The sequence below is a fragment of the Cyprinodon variegatus genome, unplaced genomic scaffold, assembly GCF_000732505.1.
Source record: "Cyprinodon variegatus isolate N-32 unplaced genomic scaffold, C_variegatus-1.0 Scaffold213, whole genome shotgun sequence".
Lineage (NCBI taxonomy): Eukaryota > Metazoa > Chordata > Actinopteri > Cyprinodontiformes > Cyprinodontidae > Cyprinodon > Cyprinodon variegatus.
This window is the reverse complement of record NW_015150666.1, coordinates 706920-733188: the sequence shown is the minus strand read 5'-3', so window position 1 is coordinate 733188 and position 26269 is coordinate 706920. Positions and strand designations below refer to the sequence as shown.

The 26269-nt window shown below is 36.2% G+C and overlaps 1 protein-coding gene across 3 annotated transcripts in view; it reads left to right on the top strand.

Annotated features, from left to right (window-relative positions):
• grik4 (glutamate receptor, ionotropic, kainate 4) overlaps positions 1-26269 on the top strand; it is a 461142-nt gene that overhangs the window by 242545 nt on the left and 192328 nt on the right. For all 3 annotated transcript variants that reach the window (XM_015380401.1, XM_015380400.1, XM_015380402.1), the window contains exon 5: positions 7316-7413. In XM_015380401.1, the coding sequence (XP_015235887.1) occupies positions 7316-7413 (98 nt within the window). The remainder of the gene's footprint in view (positions 1-7315; positions 7414-26269) is intronic.

Here is a 26269-nt window from a genome sequence, read left to right as displayed (position 1 = left end):
TTTCTTTCTTTCTTTCTTTCTTTCTTTCTTTCTTTCTTTCTTGTAGCATGATTCAGGAGGTCAATTCGGTTGGTTAGTCTGAATGCAAAAAGGCCTTTGACTCTGTGAGTGTTGAGCTTTTTAATATAAAGTAGAAGAGCGATTTGGCTTTCCAAGTAATTTCAAAGAAAAAAAATATTGGAGTATTATATACATACTCAACCACCTCAATAAAAATAAATGGACACCTAACAAATTAAACTGAACTGGAGCGTGGAACTAGGCAAGGTCTCTAGGGGAGTGTTGGCCTTCTGTGAAGCATTGCCTTTGAATCAATGAGTCGATGCAATCCACTGGTTTTCCTCTGAATCCATTTAACTGAATGATCTGGTGAATTGTAAAGTGCCCTGAGATGACGTGTTGTGAATTGGCGCTATATAAATAAACTGAATTGTTGTTGGGGAGTCTTAGTCTAGTGGTTAGAGCAGTGCGCTTGTGTTTTGAGAAGGTTGCAAGTACCCGGTTCAGTGCACACAGTCAGCACTTTGGATCCCTGAGTAAGACCCTTAACCCCACACTGCTCCCCTGGCACCACACAATGGTAGCCCACTGTTCCCCAAGGAGATGGGTTAAATGCAGAGGTGAATTTCTCCAATGTGAGATCAATAAAGTTAAATTATTTATAACTTTGTGCAACTTCTGACTAAAGCTGTGTTGGTTGTTGAATATTAGTTAATTAGTTTTGTGTGTTACTGTAGAAAATGCAGTACTTTATGGGTGGGTAATGAGGTACGTTTTATGTTTACCAGGTTTGGTACAATATGCTTCATTATTACACGTAGTCTGATAGCTTTAGACCCAATTTTTGATGATCTGTTCCCAACTGAAGCTGTTTCTAAGTTTAGTTTTTATGATTGAGAAAATCATGCTGTGGGTACACTCTTATTATGGTAGTCTGGGTATCATGTTGCGCAGCAAAAGCAGCTGCCATGGTAACTGCCTGTTGTATATTATCTATGCCGCTAACCCGATGGACATCACCTCAGTGCATCACAACAGCTGAGCTAATGAACTGAACATCATCAAAGGCTTTACTTCAGTTTACTGATTCTTTCATGTCTTCTTTGTGTGTTCCAGTAGCTTATAGTGTTTGCATAGTTTATTGAACATAATAATAATAATAATAGAGATAGAGATTCTTAGATTCAATATAGCATCAATTTTTTTAAATTTTTTTATTGTGGTAGTCTGTGATTATTTATATAGAAGTGACGGGTTGTCTAAAAGAGAAGAGCCTACTTCCTTTGAGTTAACAACTTGAATAGACAGAGAAAAATATTTTCCTTTTGGTTAATTATTGATAACTCTGCTTGAATTATAAACCACGTTATTGACATTTACTCATGGTTAAGACTTCTAAGATTATTCTAAGATTTCAACAGCCCATCCAAAACGTCCAGCCACAAAGGTAATCATTTGACTAAAGATCCTTACTTGGTTTGATTTTAATGCAATGTTAACTTCCAGTTCTAGTTAATAATATATTCATAATATACTTGTAATATTGCACAACACCCGGATTTATAGCCGCATCCCCACCTGCTCGACCTTTCTTCAGTTTTCAGCTTCTAGCCTATTTGTAGAATAAAAAAAATTCATTTAAAGAAATCAATTTCTTTGTCACAAATATTTTCTGCATATTCTTCTCACTGTAGATGTTTCAGTTGAGTGAGGAAAAGTGAAGGTAATAAATGATTATGGCTGTGATGTTTAATTGGCTCAAAAGGGACTTAATGTTTCACTCGTATATGATTAAAAAACAAACTGCAATGCAAGAGGAGAAAGCAGAATTATTATTTAAGTAGTTTTGCACAAACAATTGTGCATATATTTCTGCACAAGATAACTGTGTTTTAGCTGTTCTGGGGAATACTTACGAAATACAACAGTTTCCAAGAGGATTCAAAAAAGGGAAACAAATAAAATACAATGAATAAAATTCAAAGTTTTGTTATACAGAAATAGGTCTCATTCTAGATTAGTAAGAATTGGGCTATATACATACATCTATATATCAAGTGACTGCAATGCAACTCTGGTAAATAAACTAACCTGCTGTCTTTCAGCATATTGTCCTTACTAATGAGAGACTGATTGCTGAAAAACATTCAACAATTCAACCCTGATCATTTTAGATAAAGATGCAGTCATGATGCAACTTTCAGACACCAAAAGGATAAAGGGATAAAGCTGTGATAAACATGTTTTTTGTTTAAAAACAGTAATGCTACAAAATAATAACATGTTAAAGGTCATTCAGACCAAGCAGTCCGTGGGGAGTTCACCGCTCTGCATTTCAAATGCACAGTGTTTACACCCCAGACTGAGTCACCAAATGGGACAAGCTCCAGCTGCATGAAGCTCACAGGCCACTCACCTGAAAAAAACTCTGCAAATTGACTTAGTGCTTCATTAGTGCAAGTTTGTGCAGTTAAAATGGTCATTTGTAAAAAAGAAAAAACAGCCATGTTTGCTACTTTTGTTTGAGAGATATTAAAGATTATGTTTTAGGTAATCACAATTGAATTAAAGTCATCCACTTTTTCAGTGCTTCTTGATTTGTGTCTGTAAAACTGTCATTTGGGCTGATTTGGTTTTTACGGTAGAATCATTTTTAATATTGGCAGATGTCGTTGTCATCCCAGTAGACATTGCGCTGCTTAAAAATATAAATTTATTGCATAACATAAGAAGTCATTCTTGTGTTGGCATTGAATATAACAGTCGGCACATTTACCTTATTAGTGGCTGGAATGATTGTTTGATATTTAGGAAATCACCATCGTCCCGGACCCTTTGCTTTGGACCTGCGGTTACCCCTGGAAACCCCATAGAGTTTCCTGTCAAGATCTCACTGTCCACATTTTACAATAAAAGCAAAGGTGAAACTTAATATCAGGGATTGCTAAATTGTTCTCCTTGCAAAACTTTTGAATCAGCTTGGGAAGAATGTACATTTTTCAAAAAGTCCCAGAAATGCTTAAAAAAAAGTATATCACTTTTGTTCAACTAGAGCTGCGTCTGGATGATGTGGATCTGGAGGTACCTTCTTGAAAATCTACTTGCGCAGAAAGTTCCAGTGCTGGGGAGTGGCAGCGATAGCTAGCCTCGGGTCCGAGTTGGAAGGGAGGACAACAAGCAATTCTTTTATGGCTAAATTAAAACAGCTTTTTTTAAAACTACCTACAAACTCTCACCATTTAGTGCAGCTTTTTTAAAAACACCTTAGTTCTATCAAGAAGCACCAGGTGAGAACAGAGCGGTGACAACCATCACCACATGCATCTCATGGCTGGCTGCTTCCCCAAATTTCCCCACACGGTTTACACTGAGACATTATGTAAATCCACCACCCTCAGCCTTGTGTTGCTTATTGCAAGATCTAGCAAGAATTAAAAAAGATAATTCATAGGAAGTGTATATTTGTCTTTCAATAGTTTTCATCATTGCACAGCACGTTGGTCAGTATTTTCTGTCTGTTCATATTATATTGATTTATTATATAATAATGTTAATATATATTGATTAATATCATATTGATTAAAGGGCATTTCAGCTGAATGCAACAAAGTGTATGCCTACTGTTTTCCTTCAGAGTTTTCTCCTGGAAAGAAAGCATTAATTCTTCCATCCTTTGAGGATGGAGGCAGCCCTACACACTGCTAAACAAACCATATTGTTTCATTCATATAAAAAACCAAAAATAAATTATATAAAGAAAATTAATTAAACATCATCATTATATAATAAGGGTTACAGATGTAATGAAAACTATTAATTTCAATTAATGAGGGGATAATGGTAAAGGCTGAAAATAGAAAAAAAAACAATTTTTGTAATTCAGTGCGAACAACATGTTGACATGCACATCTCCAAGCTCATACAGTACTAAGAATCTTAAATGGTCATATGAGCACAGGTGGAAACATCACCAATGCAGCCTTTAATGATGCTATGATGTTGGATTGAACCCTATTAGATAAAGTCAGTGAAGCAACTAGGATACCATTATCTGTTTTTATTGTAGAGCAGGAAAAGCTACCCTGGAAAATGTTTGGTACCGGATTCTGTATATACATATATCTGGTTAAACTGTGGGAACAAATACTGTAAGCATCTTCGCCTTAAAAATTCAAACCAAAGGAGGGAGCATTAGCAATAAATTTTTTTGTATTGCGTTTTACTTATGACTTCTAATTCGAAAATAGGTTCCTCACACCTCAATATTTATTGTTTGACCTTTTTGATTTTTGTTACTGACCACACCAAAAATCCATTCAGCACATTATGTGTGTTAGGAAATGAAATCATTTAACGAACAGCTGAAAAAGGTGGATATTTTCAGTCTGATACTGTCAAACAAACACAATAAGTCAGTGGTGTCACTTATTCATATAAGCCCTGATACACATTCCACAAAAAAACGGCAAACTTTCATGCTTTCTGCATCTGAATAAAAGTAACCAGCCTAAATATTTGGATTTTTTTCCGTGTCTATGATCACGTTTGGTTGTGTGTGCAGCAGAGATATTGTCATGTAGTACAAATCTTTTGTGTGCAAGACTGTTATTAAGGCCAGAAATTGGATTAGGGATGGATGAGTACCCATAGCTACTGTGAATTGAAATATTAAGAAAGGCTATTACATTTTTTTCTTTATCACACATACAGATATATTAAGAAGTGCATCTTTTCCCCCCCCGATACACATTTAATCTTTTTCTGTTTCAGTTAGTATTTAATAATAATTTATCTTTTGTCATTCATCACATATCTTTATACAACATATTGCCAAAACCTATTTTTCCTCCCCTCACACATATACATACTTGAGTGACATCCTGCTCTAAATCCATGACATTTAAAATGACAGCAGTTGCTCTTTAGATCTATAAGACCTCATACTTTTCAGGGAAGTCTTTTCACAATATTATGGAGTTTTTTTATAACAGTTTTTCCCCCTTTTTTTTTTTTTTCACTATTCTTCCCAACATGCATTTCGAAGGTCAAAAAGTAAACGCTCACTGGCTCCTATTCAATTCAGTTTATTTGTATAGCGCCAATTCACAACACATGTCATCTCAAGGCACTTTACAGTTCACAAGTTCATCATATAAAGGTACATCTTTGACAATTAGAATGAAATTGGACAAATCTATATCATTTTAAATAACTTAACGGACTAAAAAATCATGTATTGTGTAGCTTTATTACATATACTGCCTGATTTTAAAAAGGTTTGGATGTAAAAGAAAATCTGATCTACTAACCAGGTGTGAATAAGAAAGGATGTCTAAAATATTAATTAATTAATTAATGGGGGCAAGATATACAAAAATAATTGTCAAATTAAAGTAAAGCTTCAATCCACTACTTTAATTTTTAACCCAATAGCTAATCTGCACCACTGGGAAACAACTTTTTCAGTGACTTGAGCTTGATTTTTTTAGGTACCATCATAACGTTATCCACATGTGTGCACTTAATAAACCTTGCCTTCAGAAAAGTATCCTCAGAAGAGTGCAGTCTTCAATATAAAAGCATAAACAAAAACAAATTGTCGGTCAATGCATGTGCTTAACCCTAGTGACGTAGGTGCACCCCTGCCCATTGAAATAGTGCTTCACATCAAACAATATTTATTGCAGTTTTCTTTTTAAAATGTATTTTAAAAAAACCACAATTAAAGCATTAAAAATCAGCAGTAATCAATTATCACTTTACTGTATTTTAAAAAATGCTTAGAATTTAACATGCAGTCATTGTAAACTTGACAGTTGTTTTTTTTTTTCTTTCATTAATGCTTGGGTGTGAGAGACAAGTTGCATTTCATGTAGACCAAGCTTTCTCAGCCATTGCTCAGATTATGTTCCAAGTGAGCTGAATCAATGCCTAAAAGCTAAACTTTCTGCAGCTCTGTATTGATTAAACTATAAACTTTGTGGGCCGATGTTGCACCAGCCTACTAGACATTGACCTTGTTGAAACCAGCAGTTCTCATAGGACCAAAGGCTTGGATCTAACAATACAAACCATAATTTTTAAGGTTCTAGTAGGGATAAAGATTAGGTTTTTCACAATAAATAAAAAGACTCTGCATATCAGTATAGTGTAACATTCTTGGTGCATATCTAGTATATAACAAGGCGACTTTATCCTTGAGTTAAAAAAAGAACCAGAAGCTAATAGATAAAGGCAACATATCCACAGAAATCATTTGAATAATGGAGCTCACCAGTACACTACATTTTCTACAGGAGTGTTTTTACTTTTTACTTGTTCTGTACTGTAAGGTAGTTTAAAATCAGTACAGTTGAAGAGCCAGTCAAAATGAATAGCTGTATACTGGCTTGCGGCCAAAAAGATTAGCCATATCAGTGAAGCCACACAGACAGGTGCAAATGCAAAGAGAATTTGAGTGTACACATGTATTTTTTTGTTCTTGAGCAGTCATCTGTCATAAAGTGTGTCCCGTGGGTGACCAGAGGAACAATTATTAATGATTCGATTCTCTGCCTTCTCAGCCCTAAAGAAGTTTTCATGCACATGGTTGATAATTGCTTCTATTTTGCCCCACTAATCAACACAAAATTACTAGGACCTATACACACCTTGCACACATAAGAGCAGTACTGTTCTTTGCTTTCCCCCAGCTCCAAACTGCAGTGTTTTAATTATGAAGCAGGGATTATAAGCTGACAAGAAACACCACTCTGTGTTTGAGTTTGGAAGATGAAAGTATGTGTACACAAGAGAGGAATAAAACTCATTTTCACTCAAATGTTTCTGTCAAAAGATATGTTTTCAACCCCAAAGGTAAAGCCTTTAAATCAGCCCTTGTAAATGTAGAATTCGGAGAACAAGACAAGATGTGTGCCACTTTTGGGGAAATTATTCCATTCATGTGCAAATATTCAAATACCAGATTTCAGCTTTTAAGCCTCCAGATATTGCTATTTCTGTCTCTCTGTCTTTCTCGGTGTCTGTCACTCTGTTCATCTAGTCTCTTCCCATTTCTATATTTTCTGACTGAGTAGATATCATTAAATACCAATCTTTTCTAATATGTTTGGTTCTATATATTTATGTATATATAGCTGCGAATTCTGCTTAGACATTTGGACAAGCTTGTCTTAGCCTGTGTTGGTCAGATGTTGTGACAGTTACAGTAGGTTGTGGCAGTACTGTACTGAAATGTTCCAGATCTTTGTCAAATACGTTGATACGTATGCCTAATTCTAAACTTCTTTATCTGTGCGTCTCTGTTTTCTTCCAGTGTGTCAGATCATGTCTAAAGGGGTTGTGGCAGTCCTTGGTCCATCTGCCAGTCCAGCATCCAACTCCATAATCAGCAATATTTGTGGAGAGAAAGAGGTCAGTCCCTGCACCCTTTGGTCATGTAGCCTGCACTCACCACATTAATGCAGAAGCTTGCTTACAGTGAATTGCACAACAGCGGCTTTTGTGCGTTTTTTTTGTTTTGTTTTTCGTTTTTGCATTTTTTTTCCTCATAGACTGAAGTGGAATGAAATCCAACTACCTATTAACATATTACATTACTTGATAGAAATGTTCTACTCTATTCCTAGTTTAATCAAAGCACTACTAAGCGTTTTAGTTAAGAATATCTTTTCGTTGTAATGGAGCAGTTTGTCACCCAGACAAATGTGTTTATATCCAAATACAAATAGGGTCCTGTATCAAGAAATGGGATATAAGAACTTAATAAGTTAGAAGGTAAATTCCTGCATACTCAGGCTTATCCTATTCAGAAAGCCTGTTAGCCGTTATCCTAAGACAAATTATGGTGCGTTCTCAGCGAATGTGTTTTGGCATCAGAAACGCTTAGATGCCGAAATTTGGATACTGGGTCAAACAATGGTCAAGTTGCTTTGATGCGTCAATGCTCTGGATGCTCTAAGCTCTGGTTGCTTATCTGCTCTGCTCAGCAGCAACAAGCTTGAGAGCAGCTTAGTTTTATTTACTTTGGCGAGATAAAAAGAAAATTACGAATTCTTTAGTAAGAAAGTAGACCTCAAAACATCATCTGTGAAGTCAGTTTATCGTGATCATGATCCCATTAAATGATACCATTTTTCACGGTTCAGAGTGCTAGACCTCCAACATACCGCCGTCATGTTTCTGGTCATAATTGGAAGCATAGATGGCAATCACATTCACCCTTCGGTGCCTTAATAGAATGTTTTATCACCTCTGCCAAGGAGGTTATGTCTTTAGGTTTGTGTGTGTTTATATGTGTATAGGATAATTTAAAACACCACAGGTCAAATGCATATTTTTATTAAGCAGATTGGAACATTATTTCCTCCCCTTGCCAAGGTGCATTGTTTTTTTCTGTTTTTCTGTGCAGACAACAGTTTGTTTGTTTTTCCTTTCAGAGAATAACTGTAGCTGGTTCATAATGAATAAAAAATGAAAATTAAAACATTTTAAGACATTTTAGACATGTCCTATATTTTCCTTACAGTTTTGTGTGTTTTCATTGTTTTGATACAAGAGATATAACTCTGAAAAGCACTCAAAATAGTTTTACAGAATTCAAAGACAAATAGAATTCATTAACATTGCATATTTGTATTTTTGGCATGGTTTTAAAATTGAGTTTTTTAAACCTGTGGAGAAATAGTTCCATTCAAGGTCATGTTTTATGATTCTAGCTTTACTTGGAGAGTAGAGCCAGTTAAATTCTTTTGGAAAAATAAACTAATTCAGCTAATATCAAACCCAGTTTGATGTCATTACTTTTAAACTACTGCCAAGAATATATTTTATGCACAATATTATTAACCAATCCATAAACTTCCATGCATTAGAAAATATATCTTCTTTGTCTTAAGGGCTACAGTATATGACTAGACTTAACTCACCATTCTCAGAATGTAAGTGTCACCTATGTGAAGCTCTTTTATAAAATATTTTAAACATATGTAGCTATCCACAGAGAAAGTGTTATTTTAGCCTTGCATAAATCCGATCCCAGGATGAATGCATTAGTAAAGGCTTCCAAACAATCTTGCTCTCCATGGTATCTTCTGCTTAAATAAAGCTAATGAGACACCAGCCTGGTTTATTGGAGACAAACCAGGATTCCCCGTTGTTAAAGCCTCTGGTGGCTCAGAGTAAGGGGAGTAGCTGCTTTGAAATACTGACTGCCATATTCTATAAATATTAATTTTGATATCAAGTAAGTAAAATCCTACAAAAAGGCAGAAGTGATATGTGTCCCTAAGGGTTAGTTTCCCCCCCCACACTTTCTAAAATTTCATCCTCACACATCTGTTGCTATAGTGAATGGAAGGGGTAATCATCAGGATTAGCTTTATACTGGGAAGCTGAGCCAATCATACGCTTTTGTCCAGAAAAGTGACAGGATTATAAGATTTTGTGTTGTCGTAAGGAATTAATCTTGGTATTTTACTTGTATAACATGACATTAGGCAGTGGTTGTCAGCAGCACTGTTACCTTAGCCGTACTTAGGTTAAGATCAACTATTATTCTGACTACATTGACAGGGAGGGTCTACAGAATGCTATCAAAATCGCCTTGACAGCCTTTATAGAAGCACATTGCTGAGTACAATATAGGCTAGATTGGAGTCTGTCTTCACTTGTTCGGTAAATTTCATATTATACTCTATCTTCATATTGCTCTTGGCAGCACTAAGATCACTTTTTCAAAGGGGGGAGGCAATGCTAGAGTTTGAGCTCTACTGTTAGCTTAAAAATCTTGTCTAAGTACTTAAGTTGTTAATACTCTTTTAATCCCTGCTTTGTTAAACAATTCATAGCACCTTTAATGTTTAAATTTTAAAATTGAGCTGTTGAATAAAAATGCTGTGTTTGCATTGTTGTTTTATATAAAAAAAATATTAGTCTTGACTTTAGATTTAGGATGGTAAATATAACTAAGGGCCACACCTTTAACAAGTTATGATGCACGTATTCAGGCGTTTTGAAATTCCTAGCCAAATATACAAAATTACACATTATACTATGTCATTCAGTGCTTTAAGTGGTAAAAAAATAAGTACAGGAACTCCCATTATGCCATACAAGTGATACAAAATCAAGATAAGTAACAAAGTCTTGAGTTGATTCTTGACATGTCAACTTAAAAAGTTATCTTGTGTGAAAGTATATGTACAATTGTTCAAATTGGCTACAAACTTTAATCTGAGGGGAGTTTGGGGACGGTGGGGTGGGGATCGGGTAGAAATCCCGATATGCTGAGGGGTCAAATTTACATGTGAAGTTGTGTGAAGACTGCGTACCTTTGCGTAACAGCTCACTAAAATCACTGGCTTTATTAAAATATATTAGGTGTCATAATTGTCATTGCCATTGATACATAAGTCTAATGAAAAAAAAAATGTTTATTAAAGAATCCTTTTGGGTTGTTTAGCTCTGCGGTTGGAATCAGGGTTCATAAAACTCCCCCGGTCTCCAGGAGTCAGAGTAAAAAGAGAAAACCTGTGGCGGTCTGCAGTGACCTTTTTATACTGCGTTCACACGTAGAGGAAGCACCTATTTTACATGCAAAGTCTATGGTTGCCGTGCATCAAGGTGCATCAAAAGGTCCGTCAGTGCGTCTAGAGCAGCAGGAGCGGAGCATCTTGACGCACCTAAGCAGCTGAAGCAGCGCCTCATGAGCTTCTGAGCATCTGAGGCGCGTGACACGCTTCACAAGCAGCAGATGCTGGAGTTGGAAAAATTTTATTTTGGCTGCTCGACGTGCCACATCAACCAATCAGAGAAGCTGATCTGAGGTTTGCAGGGAGACAGGCACAGCACTGCTGATGCAGATCGCTATGACCACTCCCCTGAAACTGTTTCTTAATGCCTAAATTAACTTAAAATGTCTGCAAAAGATGTTATTCTGGTGCTTGCAGTTTGAACAACATACCTGAAAAACGCCAAAATCTACTTCAAGCCAACATATACAGTTGGGAAAACCCCCCAAGTGGCGACCGGGCCTGAGGCTGCGCCTGTTGGTGATTCCCAGTGACAACGCACCGCCAGTTTGTGGGGGTGTGCGAGGCTCTGACATCGAAATAATACTTTAAGGCAGGATCGTAATCTTGATGAACTGTCCGCACAGACAAAGTTTTGAGGTGGACTTTCTTGCTTAAAAATATATCAAAACTACTTTTTACCCACCTATCACAGCAAATATAGCAAAGCCACTCACTGCAATTGAACATAGGAGCAGCAGACGTATCTGTATACACTTTACTGGACCCTCTTCAGTACCGTCAAGGATGCTCTTGAGGTGTATCTGAACTTTATGTGTACAAGCATCAAATATTGAGCGGTAGACGCTTTTTTGTTGCCCAAAGCTCATTGGCACCTGCAAACAATAAAAAACACATACAGGTCCTGTCAAAAAATAAGACAGTCACACCTTAAACAAACAAGGAGAGAAAACAAAAGTACAAGACACAACTAAAAGTTAGAAAGATAGAAAATAGCGCTGTCTTAAAGAAAGTTGAAGCTTGATGTTTTTGGACTCTCAACGTCCTTAGATTGTTTATTAAACCCAATCAAAGTTTCAGTTGAAATCCTGGAGAGAAAGTTATTAGTATGCAAACCAAAAATTAAGAGGCCTTGCTCTTGATGAGCGGATTGGATTGCCCAGAGCCTAGTATCTGCTTATTAATCACATTTCTGGAGGATCATAACAGATTTGTGCTCTATTAAGTACTAAAGATGCTTTTTATAAAAGGGTTGAATAATGGAGCCACTCCATAAATGGCTACCCATTAAAGATGTTTTTTTGTTTAATTTGGAGAAACCACTCCTGCTGCACAAGTGGTCATTAGTGTTGAATTGTTATTGTACTTGACTGATTTATCACAAAAGGCTACTAGTTAGAATATTTTACAATAACCATAATTTTAAGAGGATTGTTGTAAATCGTGTTCACGCTCTATAGACAAAATTGAATTAATATGAATTAGGGCAACATGTGCAAAAACAATGAAATATAAATCCAATAAGGAAAGCAAACACATTTGTATGCTACAGTTTCGTCTTTCTTGTGGGTATCCATCTTGGCTTTTAAATTGTCTGAACCATATTTTGTTTCACAGTAACTGTGTCCTCCCCATTATTTTCAGAGAAAAATTCATTCCATTATCATAATCTTATGTGAAAATGTATAGTCTTAATGTCTGTGTTGTTGATATTGGTGCTATTTAAAATTTGCTTCTTGCTATTTTGTTTAAAATAATAATAATAACAAAAAGTCTGAATAAAGTTTCTGTGCAGGAAATATTACGAAAGCAGAAACTGATTAAGTAAGATAACGATGTGGAGTATTTAATGACTGAGGGATGTCAATAACCATATGTTATTGTTCTTCTACCAGTCCCAATTCAATCGTTTCATATTTTGCTTGGTTGTATTGAGGAGAAGTATGGGGTTGAATGAAAAGACCAGTTTAGAGTTACAGCGATTTCCTAGATCACAATCCAAAGAATGTGGGTCACTGCCTGCTTGTACTTGATCCTAAAGGACAACTTTGCCCTGAATTCTGTTGGGATTGAAAAAAAAATCATTTGGTGCATTGACCTCTTTATGTTTCAGCTTTAAGTCCATTAGACTGTCTTTCAACTTGACTTTTTTTTTCATCATTGAGCATTGTGTGGTGTTCACATGTCAGACAGAGTTGTGAATATTGGATACCATTGAAAAACTGCTTTTGACACATGTGCAGTGCACTTTTTCTGTTCCTTTGAAAACTGCTTGACTGTAAAATGGCTCACAATATCAAAGAGTGAAATAGGTTGATATGACACATTTATCACCTCACAATACCATCAAGATAAATTTAGTTTGGAGCATCAAAGAGGGTTCTGTTAGATCATATACTTTGAATCATGAGATAAAATAAGTCTCTGATTATTTTGGGACATGTAATTTTGGGACACGAGATAGCAGATTAATTTCCCATAGATTTCTTTTTTTCCTTGGGAATATTTTGATTTGCTATCTAGTCATTAACTGTATTTCCTGGCTGTTCCTAGATTATCATAACTTTCAGGCTGGTTTCATTTTGAAATAATCCAACCAGGAGATTCAAGTATCATTTCATGTCTGGCGAGTAGTGCATAAAAATCAGTAGGCCGAAGTATTTTCTTTAATCAGAATTAGTCACTGATGTTGTTGATGAATGGTAAAATGACAAATCACAATAATGGATATTCAAATATTCATACCTTAATGATTTAAATTGCAGTTATAGATGCTTATTAGATTTATTGTTTAAGTAATGTTATTTATATAGACATGGGGGACTTCCAGCACTTTCGTGATTTTTTATATCTTCTATTTAGATTAATTAATGGACAACAAATCTGATTAATTACAGTGGTTTCTGAATATTTTAACTCATTTGCTGTTACCTGATTTTAGCAACTCCTTCTGTCCACCCACACTTAATGAGCCATGGCTACTCCATGGCATGAAAGATTATGATTTAAGGTTTTCTCTAATAATATTAAAATATTGTTTATGGAAATTATGAATAACATGGAAATAAGACCTCTACAATATTTTAAAATCTAACATTGTTTATTATCCTTTCAGGAATGTCCGTCTTATTTTCTATCAGAAATAAAGTTCTTGGTTGAATAAAAATAACTTTTAGAGTCAAACTCAAAGTGATATTAGACATAATGTTAAATGCCACTAATGCAACATCAACAGCAAATGCAACTAAAAATCAACAACTAAAGTTCTGAAAATACAGGAATACTTGAACATAAAGGAAACCCCCATTTGGCCTCAACAATAGGCTGCTCACACTGAACCTGGTCCTGCATGCATACAGTGTGAGGAATTGCTTGAGAGTCAGCAACACAGTCCTAGCAAACGTTGTGTTGCTACACGATTATCCAAAAGGAGCAAATCCTACAAAATAAATTACTCATGTTTCCTTAGATAGAAAACTCTTAACCAATCTATCTGTGTGATTTGATTGAATTGTCTTTGTAAAGTCATTGAGATTACATGTGTTGTGAATTGGCACTATATAAATAAAGTGAAGTGAATTGACTTAGACTTCTTACAGATAGACATTTATGTGCAGCACTCCATGTGGAGTTGGGCTATCTTCTGGCTAAAAAAAAGCATGCAGACGTCCACATTCTATTAAAACTACATTAACGTTAAAAGAGAATGAGAAGAAGGATGACATAATGTTTACATTCGTTGCTTAGAGAAACATCACTGCACAAAACTGCTCACTTGACAGTCCACCACAATCTGTACAAAATGCACCCACTGTAGCAACAAAATACAGCTCCAACTTAAAAAAAACTGCTTCAATTTGTAACAAGTAATAGAATTAAGTTTGCCCAACTTAATATAAGTGTTCAACTTATAAACTTAAAAAGATATGTTGGATCATTTTGATTCAATTACTTGTTACCAGTTTAAGCAATTTGTTTAAGTAGTACCAGCCTCTGCTTTTAGAGTGCACATCTACATCCTGTTATGTAAGGAGAGAGGATGCTGGTAAGGTGATAAAGGTCCTGAATCTGTTTGGGCTTTGACAGTGAATCTGATGATGGAGGTGGAGAAACCTTTTTATACGGTAAATGGTACATGGCCTATACTTATATAGCGTTTTTGTTTTGTTTTTTCAAATAAGGAGACTTGATCAAAGAGCTTTACACTAATGTACATTCAGTCATTCACCCTTTCACACTCATTCAGTTATGTTCATATGAAGAGAATTCATGCAAATCTTTGTACAGTTGTGTGATCCAAGGCCAGAGTAGGATTGTAAGGAGTGAATTAAATAAATATAATTGTGTACTAATTACATGGAGTACATAGGTGTTTATCTTTTCTTTGGTTTTCTAAAGCCTGTTGCAACAAAGCCATGTTTCAAACCTTTTGTAAATCTTAGAACCCATTATGACATTCTGGTATTGATAGATTTTTATCCATGTCAAGAAAGAAAATATGTTAACTCACTGATAAGGCTTCTTGGGTCAGGATTAAGATGGAAAAATCTGCGTGATGATCACTTACTTGTGTCCGTTTTATTTGTTAAAAAAAGTCATTCTGGCTTTTTTTCATCTGATTTGATAATGGCTTTTGAACTAACACTGCTGGACAATCTTGTAATAACTACTTTATTACGAAGCAACGTGAGCTATAATAATGTTAATAAGTACACTATATTTTCTTTAATAATTTTCTATTACATTGGAAGTATATGAATGGTTTCCTTTCTCCAAGTTGTAGTCACCTCTATCTCACCTGCTCTCTTGCTCACTGAACAGATTGCGGCTTAATAATCAGTGCTGCCAGTAATTGGTCAAATTAGCTGGCCGTAAACATGGAGAGCAGCCATCATCATGTCCATACTGATAATGCATCAATTAGGTCTTCCCTTTTTATTACATGAAATCACAAGTGGCAGGGTAAGGTACTGTTTTACTGAATGTAATTGAGCTAGTGGTGGTGAAACACAGCTGTGTCTAAATTAAGTCAATAAGCATTTGTATATTCCACCTGTATAGTAAGATAAAAATCTGTGACATTAAAGGGAAAATCAAACCTTGATATATCAATTGATTTTTTACAAAGGTAGCCATCAGTCATGGGTTGATTTACTGCCCTATTAGGTGTTTTTGATTGATTTCTTGATTAGATTAGAGCCACCAGCTTTGCCATTACCACTAATCACAGAGGACCCCTGGTATTAAGAGTACCTCTTGAACAGAGCAGAAGTAACAGAGAGTTGATCATGCTGGTAAAATTTAACATTATAAAAATGCTTCCCTGCTGAGCAAGAAAGCATTGTGTTGCAGTCATAAATGGCAAAGCCATCTTTAATGAGTTGAAACACTGTTAAAATTCAGCTTTGTTCAGAAGCACAACAGAGAAATCAGCAGTCCACTGGGAAATAATGTAAATCTTTATTCTTTGCTACACTACCAAATAGTCTGCAGTATGCCTTTGAGGACTGTTAAGGCAGAGTAAATTAGCACCAGGAATGTAAAAGGGATGCTTCAGGTTTTTGGACATTATTACCGGTTAAAAATTGTTCCAGTATGTTATGGGGGTCACAAATAATCACAAATAATAAGGTTTACAAGCTAGAAAAATTATACTGTACATGTTCTTGTTAGACTGTTTACCAGAGCTACAGTATGCTGGACCTTGTTATGCATGAGGACTATTTTTTGATGGCTATCACTCCGCCACATAGATGCAGTTTCTACGAATAGATATAAACTAAAAGCCTCAACAGCCGACGGAAGGATTCACTATGGACAACTTGGGGAAGGGGAGACTGCGTTCTGCAGCTCAGTCTGGGCAGATTTCTCTCTTTCCCTCTTGTGTTCGTATTGATCCTTCCTGCCGGCCATGTGAATTGCTTTCATCATGCCAAAAATTAAAAGCTGTTTTCTAAAAGTGAACTGTTAGGTCATCATTAGTGATGAAAAATATGTATTAGCCATATATAGGGTATGTATTGTTTAGATACAACTACAACTAGAACACCTGCTCAGGCTCACGACTCAGCCTCTATTGTAAACAAGTAGACGAGCTTTTTTTTTTAAATCAAAATTTAAGACAGAAAAAAATATGTTGACAAAGGATGAAAAGGAAAATGTGTGAGTTGCTTTCAACAAAAAAGGCCATTCTAATTTAGCCCTAGAAGGACTGTTTCGTGGCCCTACCTCCAGTGGAGATTCTGGCCAGTTGCAGCTCCTCTGCTCCACTCTACCTCACTGTCTGCCCAGCAGGCTTCTCCAATCTACTGCTGTCCTCCTCCGCTCTACTCCTAAGCTAGCATTGGTAAATTACCACCTCTCATCTGCTTGTGCCTGCCTTGAACTTTGCCTGGCCAGTGAAAGCAATTTGAACGGCCGGTGGAAGGATCCTCTAGAGAGACATCTGCTCACACTGAGCTACAGAAAGCTGGCTGTTGATGTGACATTTAGTTTATGTCTGTAGAAACTGTTCTCTGCACCTACGCAGCGGAATGATAGCAGTCAAAAAATACTCCTTTTTTATATCAAGGTTTGCACAGGGATGTTTTAAAATTTTTGAAAAAATCCAAAACGCATGCATAGTTTTTCTTGCTTAAAAACCCTTGATTATTTTTGCCCCCACAAATAAAAACTACTTTTTATTTGGTATGTTATCTGCAGTAAGTAGGGACACTGTTGGATCTCAGCAACAGGCATTAAACATTTCACACAGCTTCAAGTCCAAAGACCTGATCTATCCCTTTAATAGCTGATAACCAGTGCATCCCTAATCTTTAACCTTAAATACATACAACTGTTGATATATTTTCAAAGCTGTCTCATCAATGTACTATTATTTTTCATTTGCGAACATGAATAAAACTTGTTCAAGCTTAACACCATTAGTGGTCAACTACATTTTCAAAATCATTCACTAAATCGCTGAGCGATGTATGTGCTTTATACACATTTTCTGTGCAAAGACATACAGAAGGTGCAAAAAAAACAACATGCTATTGTTTATATCCCAAACTGTGGTTCTCACAGTGATACACTGTCTGTTTGTATAAGGCAAAATTATAGCTGCCAGATGCACCTGAGAGAACAACATGCCTGTATGTCATCACCTACTGTTGCATATACCTGCTTCAGACCACCTCACCGTGGCCATATGAAAGGCCAGATGCTGGATCCCTGACAACATGTTGTCAGTGACAACTGTGGCAATATTGCGGCTGACAGACCACACTAGGTGATCAGTGCATCATCCTCCAGTCTCCATAAATCACTCTCTGGTTACCACTGTGCAGACATAGGAGTGGGATTGAGCCCATCTGGATTTCACACTAATGGTGACTAATAGGAAAACTCTGCCACTGCAGAGAAGGAGTTGACTGCACATCAGGTTATTTTCATCTCAAGCAACTCGACAAGAAAGTGGGGATTTATAGGGATGTTCAGGACAAAAGCAGGGTAGCTACTTGCAATAGAGAAATATAACCTTAACAGCATGATGACCAATAAAAACAGTTAAATGTCTTCTTTTTTTTGTTAGATTAAAAAAAAACTATTTTTGACCAACAGCAGGCTTTAAAGAAGAATTTATTTGAAGTTCATTCATTGTAAGTGATGGCATTTTCATATAGCCCTCATTCCATCTAAGCTCAGTTTGCATGCCAGAGTTCATGGCATTAGGCTTTGTTTAAATCCATTCATCTCTCCCTTTCTTTTATATAAATTTAACAATGAAATGTAGAGTCTTTCGGATTATGGTTAAACAGTGAAACAGGTGGTTCTATATATATATATCAAACATGTGTCGGAAGTGTTCATGAATATTAATAGTCTGTCTGCTCTTCTGGGAAGACTATCTGCTTGCAGGAGCACAGAGTTTAACCAGATGCTTCTCATTATACTTATGCTCGGGTTGGATTTAGAGCTGGACCCGAGGGTTGCTGGGCAAACATAATGCACACAAACTAAGGTTAGATATCAGCCTAACCACACTACCTAGATGGGCAGTATTAAAAGGAATCACAGAATTGTTTGCAGCTTGGATGTTATTTACATCCTCATAGTGTTCTGCAGTACAGTATTTTTTCCTGAATAGTCTGTGCTTGAGATAGCAACACTGTGCAGGTTAAATTCTTTCATTTTTATATCTTAAAAAAATTAAATTCTTTCCATCTGAAGTCAAGTGTTTTCTTAAGACTGATTTATGGCAAGAGAAAGAACCCCGTGATTTTTTCTGTACAACCAATTTGATACAATCTCTAATCAAACTAGGATACAAACCTTGTCTAGGTGAGCTTTTTAGGATACAGCAACTATTGGATTTATTGCTCCTTTACCATTTTATATACTTAAGTCTTGTTGCTATGAGGAAATGTTTGTGTGGAGATAAAATGTGCTCTCTTGACCCTAGGGGGGAAGAAGTAACTCATGTCTGCTGGATGCATAAAGGAGATCATGTGCTTGCTAGAGGCGGTTTGCCTAAGTTTGTTCCTGTCTGGTCTTTCTCTTTATAAGTTAATAGATTAAAATAAACATATCAGCAACTCTTGCTAACATTGACCAGTTCCAGCCTTCTCATGATCTTAAAAAGATTAAATGGGTTCATAAAAAAGTTAAATAAATGTACTCAAAAGACCTTTTCATATTTTCAAAGAATAATATTAATCACATGATTTTTTATTCTTCATAAGCATGACCAGGGGAAACCTGTTAAGTATCTTACATTGCTGAATAAGTACTCTTGAAGAACTGAGTGTGTAAATTAATCAGACACCTCACTTGAAATTGCTTTTCAGCTTTTACAAATTATCTAGAATTGCTCATTTGAACAATTCATTAATAAGATAACTAGAAACTGGAAACTGGGGGGTAACATGGGGTGTTGCCCAAGGATACACAAGCATGCAGCCAGTTGTATGGGACATGTAGATGAGTAGATGATAACATGGAAACAGCCCCTGTTCCCGCTAGGTCGGTTTCACGTTGCAGGTTTAAAGAAAAGTCCGGTCAGCAAGGAATGATCAATGAATCATTATCTATACCTAAAACGAATAAGTTTGTGGTGATTTATTGAATATAGCAAAATCTGTTTGAATAGAATAAAATAGAATAGAAAATCCATTTATTGTCCCACAATGGGGAAATTCTGGTGTTTACAGCAGCAAAAAGATAATAGAAAAAATGGTGTGGTGCATTATGCTTAGTCTGTGGTGGTACACCGCAAGCCTCTGTGTGCCTCTCAGAAGTTGGAAATCAACCTACAGTTAACAAATGTTACCAGGAGTTAGCTGGTCTAGTCTTTTTTACCTAGTGGTAGAGTGATGGCCTAGCAGAGAGAGATCAATGCATCTGTGACCTGAAGAGGCTGAAAGATCACCAGTTAAAACCTTAGCCTGTCACTCTGGGTCCTTAAGCAAGAGATTTACCCCACAATGCTCCTTGTGTGCTACAAGCTGCTCCCTGCTCCTTGATGGATGGAATAAATGCAGAGGAAAACATTTGTTATGTACAGTTGTAAGGACAAATAAAAGGAGTTACAATTTAATATAAAGTTTACGTTCCTGTAAGTCTAAAAATTAAATTGCTTTCCTTTTTTATTTCTATTTCTTAAGTGTTTTTTTGTTGTTGTACTGCTGCATTTTCACCATTTCCACAACTTGTAATGTTTTAGCTCCTAATGCTGCCCAGGTGTGTTGATTACCTCAGACTCCGCCTCCTGCTGTGGAGCAGAATATAAAGCTGGCTGCGGAGAGAATGTCTTATCTCATTCTCCTGGCTTCCCTCAAACGCACAGACAAATCCTAAGGGTTGGTTGAGCATTAAAGTGTCTGTTGAGAATCTGATCTCATCTTCCTCGCTTTGTTACAATTAAGAGCCAGTTGTATATGTGTGTATGTGATTGTTGTTGATTATGAAAATTATGAACATGTACAGGCAAATCTGCCAGTTTTGTGATTTTTGCAAAGGTAGAAAGTTTTAATAAGCTGAAGACTATATAGGTTTTCTGCTTCTTGTAAGATTTCTCCAAGCTACCTGGTGTAAGAGACATCTAATGAACATGGCTACATTATGTTTGATAAATGCAGACTGCACAATGACAATATCAGCTGATTCCCAGCAGACTGCAATGGAGTGGAGCAACATAGATTTTGAATGTTATATTAGCAGAACTAACAAGCTGAAAAATGATTGCACCGTTAGTTTTATGTATGTAGTAATATGTCAGCTGCTCAGCCAGCTGTTGCAACTTTTGTGTTTCTTTCTGGGCTGTGTTCTTTTTAATACCTTAATGTCTTGCAGCAGTAGTTTTGCATAACCTCCTCAGCAGCCATCAAGGGCTGCAGTAGCCTGTTAATCATCCCTTCAAATTAGTAATATGTGAGGTAGCAAGGAGACACTAAGGCCGACTTCACACATATCCCTTCACTTGCCCTCGCCATCAATCACAGTAAAATGTTGCTGTGCAGCAGTCCTCAGTCAGTTGGTGCAGAACCCATCTGTACATTGCATCTTATTTTGAAAATTTACCGGATCCCTCTTCCTTTTACAGTGTCTAACTTCCTTTCTAACGCAGATTCAGAAATTGACACAGTTTTCTTCCTCATCCGTTGTTAATAGAATTAGAATATTTTTTATGTTTTTATTTGTTTTTGATGGAATGGAAGACGCAAGAATAATCTAGTCTGTATGAACGGTAAAACTGTGTGAGCAGTCGTACTGGAGGACTAGCATTCAGAACCACTGTGTAAAAAGATTGGAAACTTCTGTGTTTGTACCTCAACCAAATATAGGTGCATCTTAGGTAATTAGAGTATAATCAAAAATTTTTTATTTTTTTTTGTAATTCACTTAAAATAAAATGCAAGTTATGTATTAAACGAAAATCTGAAACAGCATGACTTTTTTAATGACATTCAATCATATTCAGCTAATTACAATATTTTTGGAAAGTCAGTTACACACAGATTTCTTAAGCCTTTATTGATTGATTGATTAACTTTATTGATCTCACAGTGGAGAAATGTACTAGTTAGATCAGCTCAAATAGTCAAAAAAAGAAGAAGGTGCACAAGGAAGGAAAAGGTACTTTGTTTCCGTATATATATATATATATATATATATATATATATATATATATATATATATATATACAGTAATTACAGTGCATCCACATATGACTTTTTTTTTTTTAAGCAGGGTTATTGCACAGGGTTTTTACATGGGCATTTATATAGATGGATATTTATCTACATAGCTATTGCACTGGTTGTCAAATATAGAGAAACAATTACTACAGACTGGTGCAGAGTGTGGAAGGTGTTGTCCATGACGGATGTAAGCTGGGACTGCATCCTCCTCTCACCCACCTACTCCACTGAGTCCAGAGTGCAGCCTATGACAGAAGATGCCTTTCTCACTAATTTGTTCAGACTCTTTCTGTCCCGCTCTGTGATGCCATTGGCCCAGCAGACAACAGTGTAGAGTTGGACTGATGCCATCACAGAGTCATAGAAGGTTTTAAGCAAGGGCCTGCTTACTCCAAAGGATTGGAGGCAACTCTGGGCGTTCTTATACAGGGCGTCGGCGTTATGAATCCAGTCCATTTTATTATTGACATGAGCACCCAGGTATTTGAAACTCTTCACTGTTTCCATGTCCTGCCCCTGGATGTTTACAGCATAGTCTATATCTGTTAACTATGATATTTTTCTTTTTGGTCACAGTAACATGCTTTACATACATGTTCACCTGTGGAGGACCACTCAAAGAATATAAACAGAAAAAAATAAATTATTACATGAAATAATTACTGTGTATAAAAGTACCTAGACTTAATATAGTTTACCATTAACTACTGCAAAATAAAAATAAATCAATAATACTGAATTGATACAAGAACAATGATTCACATCTTTACTGTCTTGTCTTTTCCTTTTTATTGACATGGATTAAAAAAATTAAATAAAAAAATAAAAACGACTGGACAGAAAAGGGGGGGATGGTCTTTGGAACAACGTCACTGCTTTAGCTTTTTTGCCTGTTGTTTGAGGTGAAACCTCTAGGAAGTGGGTGCTGATACTTACAATGCCTGCCCGGTTTGGAAACAGAGCAGAGAGAACTGAATGATTTTGAAATGTCAGAGAAGTACAGATGATTCAGCTGTACATTTGGCTCCTTGGGAAATGCTAATGTATCATGTTGACTCTATTTTACAGAATACTTCCATTTGTCAGAGCAGTAGGTAGTAAGGAAAGCTAAAAAATCTTGATAAAAACATTTCCAAATTAAAGCCTGGTAAAAACTAATAAAAAATATTATTAACCCATACAGTATAGGTATCATTATTGCAGAAATGGTCCTGGTTATTTGGCTGTACTCTTTGAGGGGCTGTGCTCTTTACGTTTTTTTTCATCTAATCCAAATCCAACATTGATTTAAATAAATAAGCTTTTCTTATTCAGTAAACTACTTTTCTGTTACAAACACCTTGGGTCTATTTAGAGATGCACTATTATTCTCTTTTTCAAATTCAAATGTCTCCTTTCATTTTATTTTGTTCTTCTTTTTTCCTATGACAGCTTTCAGACCACCTTGCAGCTTTTATTCCAACTTTGATACTAGTGATAATTTATCTGAGACTAGGCCCATTGAACAATTTCTTTTGTTGATTTTACGTCTAATTTCTATGATTCTATCTGATGCTTTTCTTTCTTCTTTTATCTTCTGAGTTCATGTCTCTGTACAATTTTCCCGTTTACCTCCATACAACAGTTACTAATGAATAGCATAAAAAGGAATAGTCATTTAGGTGAAATTGTAGGTGTTACACATCAGCCCAGAACAGAGAACACAGCCACCTTTCTAGCGAATACCCTTTACATTAGGAAAACCTTACCAATTGAGTACATTGAAGATGAGGATTATTCTCTGTCTAGTTGTTAACTGAGCTTATTTTGAAATCAATATGTGCTGTGATCCTTATTTCTAAAGAAATGGAGTGTACACATCTCAAAATCAAATAATTTGCGTTTATGGTCATTAAACCTTGTCTCACATTTTGTTATTTCTTTTCCTGTTTACTTGACTTCTTGAGCTGGATGCCATAATAATAACGAGCTGCCCTGTCTCACTAAGCTGTTATCGACTCTGCTGTTACCGTTTGCATTTTATAACACAGCATAGCCAGGCCTAATTGACCTGGTTTGCCAACAGACTCTTGATACGGACACAAGCAGACAAAAGTAATTTTTTAACCTGGCTTCTCGTGTACTCTTGTAACCATCTTGTTAGCATTAAGAATGATAAAGTCTACTGATAATAATGAAATAAAAACAGAGGCTGTTAATGTCAGATCATCCAGAAAAGACACGTTTATTGAAACCCAAAGGCCTCCTCTTGAGTTATTTTAAGCTCTCTGGGATATCTGTATTTGCTAATTAATAAGAAGTTCTCTTTTGTTTTCTGTGTACCTCACATGGATTTTTGTGCCTGTTCAGTAATGTACATTTTGTCATGGCTCAGAACAGAGGACCCAGTTTTCGAAGCAGACAGACAGTTGGATTTCTTAACATTTATTAAGTAAAGAGATTTTCAGGGAACAGCAAGGCAGGAACCTCTGCAGGGAAAGAACACAGGTTAGTGACCCACGTCTATGTGGCGGAGGATGATTAAGAACGTGTAACCTGGACTTAAAGTTAATTCCGTGTCCAGAGGATGTGGTTGGTTCAGCTGGTCAGTTGCCAAAAAAGGCGCTGCAGGTTAAAAAATTTAATTCCAACTGCAGATTTATCAAGTGGACAAAAATTGTAATAAATATCGCATGCCTTTGAAGAACACACAACCTTTAACTTTCTAATAAAACTTTTTAATCAAATTACACAAAAATAGCTAATTTGTAAATGTTCTGAAAACTATACAAATATTGTTGACAATAGGGTAGTTAGAAATTTAAAAACTAGGAGAAAACATAACTTTAGGCATCAGTCAATATATTAATTTTCCTGGATGATAAAAAAATAGGAGAATTTTATAGAACCAATATTTAACCAATAATGTTTACATTTTATTAAACTCTGAAATATTATGCTGGACATTTCTGTGAATTTCCCTTCATCACGATTCCCTTCATTCGCTTTCGATTTACTTAGATTCACGTCGCTCAATCAGCAATTTTTTTCTACTCAGAAGCCAAGCTCTCAAAGACTTGTTGGCTGAGTGTTTGGAAGTTGTTGAGATAGAACTGTTCTCTGTTGTGGAGGTGTAAGTCAAGTCTTTGGCTGGATTCCCAGAAAAGGATTTGTCTATTCATTAATTTAATTTTATTTAACTTTAATTCTTTTTTTTTTTATTGAGGAAAAGTTAATACATATAGACCTTTTATGAGATATTTATTTGTAATCTTTCATGAAATAAAACAAAATGTCTTAAAATGTATTTATTATAATTTTTCTTCAAGCTCTTTATAGCAAAATCTGAATAATTTTCCTTGCTCCTCTCATGATTCACTAAGGAAGGCAGCAGCGGAATGCAGGACAAGCTCTTCTGGAGGAAAAAGTTGTTTTTTTCTCTATTCTTAACCACCTGATCAATTAGATAGACATCTCACAGTCAATGTTCTACTTTCCTAAAAGGCACCCACTATGTCTTTATCACTGCTCTGTCTTTGACTGACCCTTGAAATCTAACCCTGGCTCATTGCTAGTAGAGCTTTGGCTGGAGGGGCTGAGACACATAAGGAGTATGCAGTCATGGATGGAGATGGATGACAGGTCAACACTGACAGTCTTCCTCTTTTATCCTTCTGTCTTTTTTTTTTGTTCTGTCTTTCCCTCCGACATTTTTATTTTTTATTTTTTTGGGTGCATCAACAGCTGGTCATCTAATTTCCCATAAACCTTTTGGTTCAAATGAAAATCAGGTCGAAATAATAGTCTACCACCTGTGCTCCTCCATCTCCTCAACCTCACAAAACTATCCCTGCCAAATCCACTCCAGCATTTCAGCTTTGGCATCCCACTTGCTGACTTATGGGCAGTGTCTCTAGCAGCATCTGCTCTGTGACACTGTGTCACCAGCACAACTCTCTGGCCTCCACTCCGATAGTTTTTTCCAGTCTTCAGACATTGTTATCTGCTATTGGCTGGCTTTGTGTCACTGATGATCTCCAAACTAATTAGCTATAGTTACTTTTTGACCCGAAACAGACAGGGAGTCAGAAATCTTTACTACACTCAGACTGAGTGTCTGCTTTTCACTTCTGCTTAGAGATTTCAAGGCAAATAGTGTTTTATTTTTATTTTTTTATTATTATCAGAAATTAGTTACTTTCCATTTCAGTAACACTACTGCTGGTCCTACAATGACACCTTAAACACTCTAATGTCCATAAAAGTCCGGTGATACTTTAATAAACTGTTTTGTTCTACAGTCCCTCTGACTCCAAGCTGGCAGATGCAGATGTTTAATCTGCTCGCCATATGGCTACAATGCACATCCAGCCCCCCTTTTTTGTTCAGACCCCCACCCTTTCATTGACCATCTGTTACCTTCTCAGTGGTCAGGTAGGGTATGAGCAACAGTCAGGAGTGAAAAAAAGCATGTTGAAGTAGCCAGAGTGGGAATTAGTTTACTGAATAGAAGCCAGAGTACCCAGAGAGAACCCATGCATAAACAGGGTGAACATGCAAACTCCCTGCATGTAA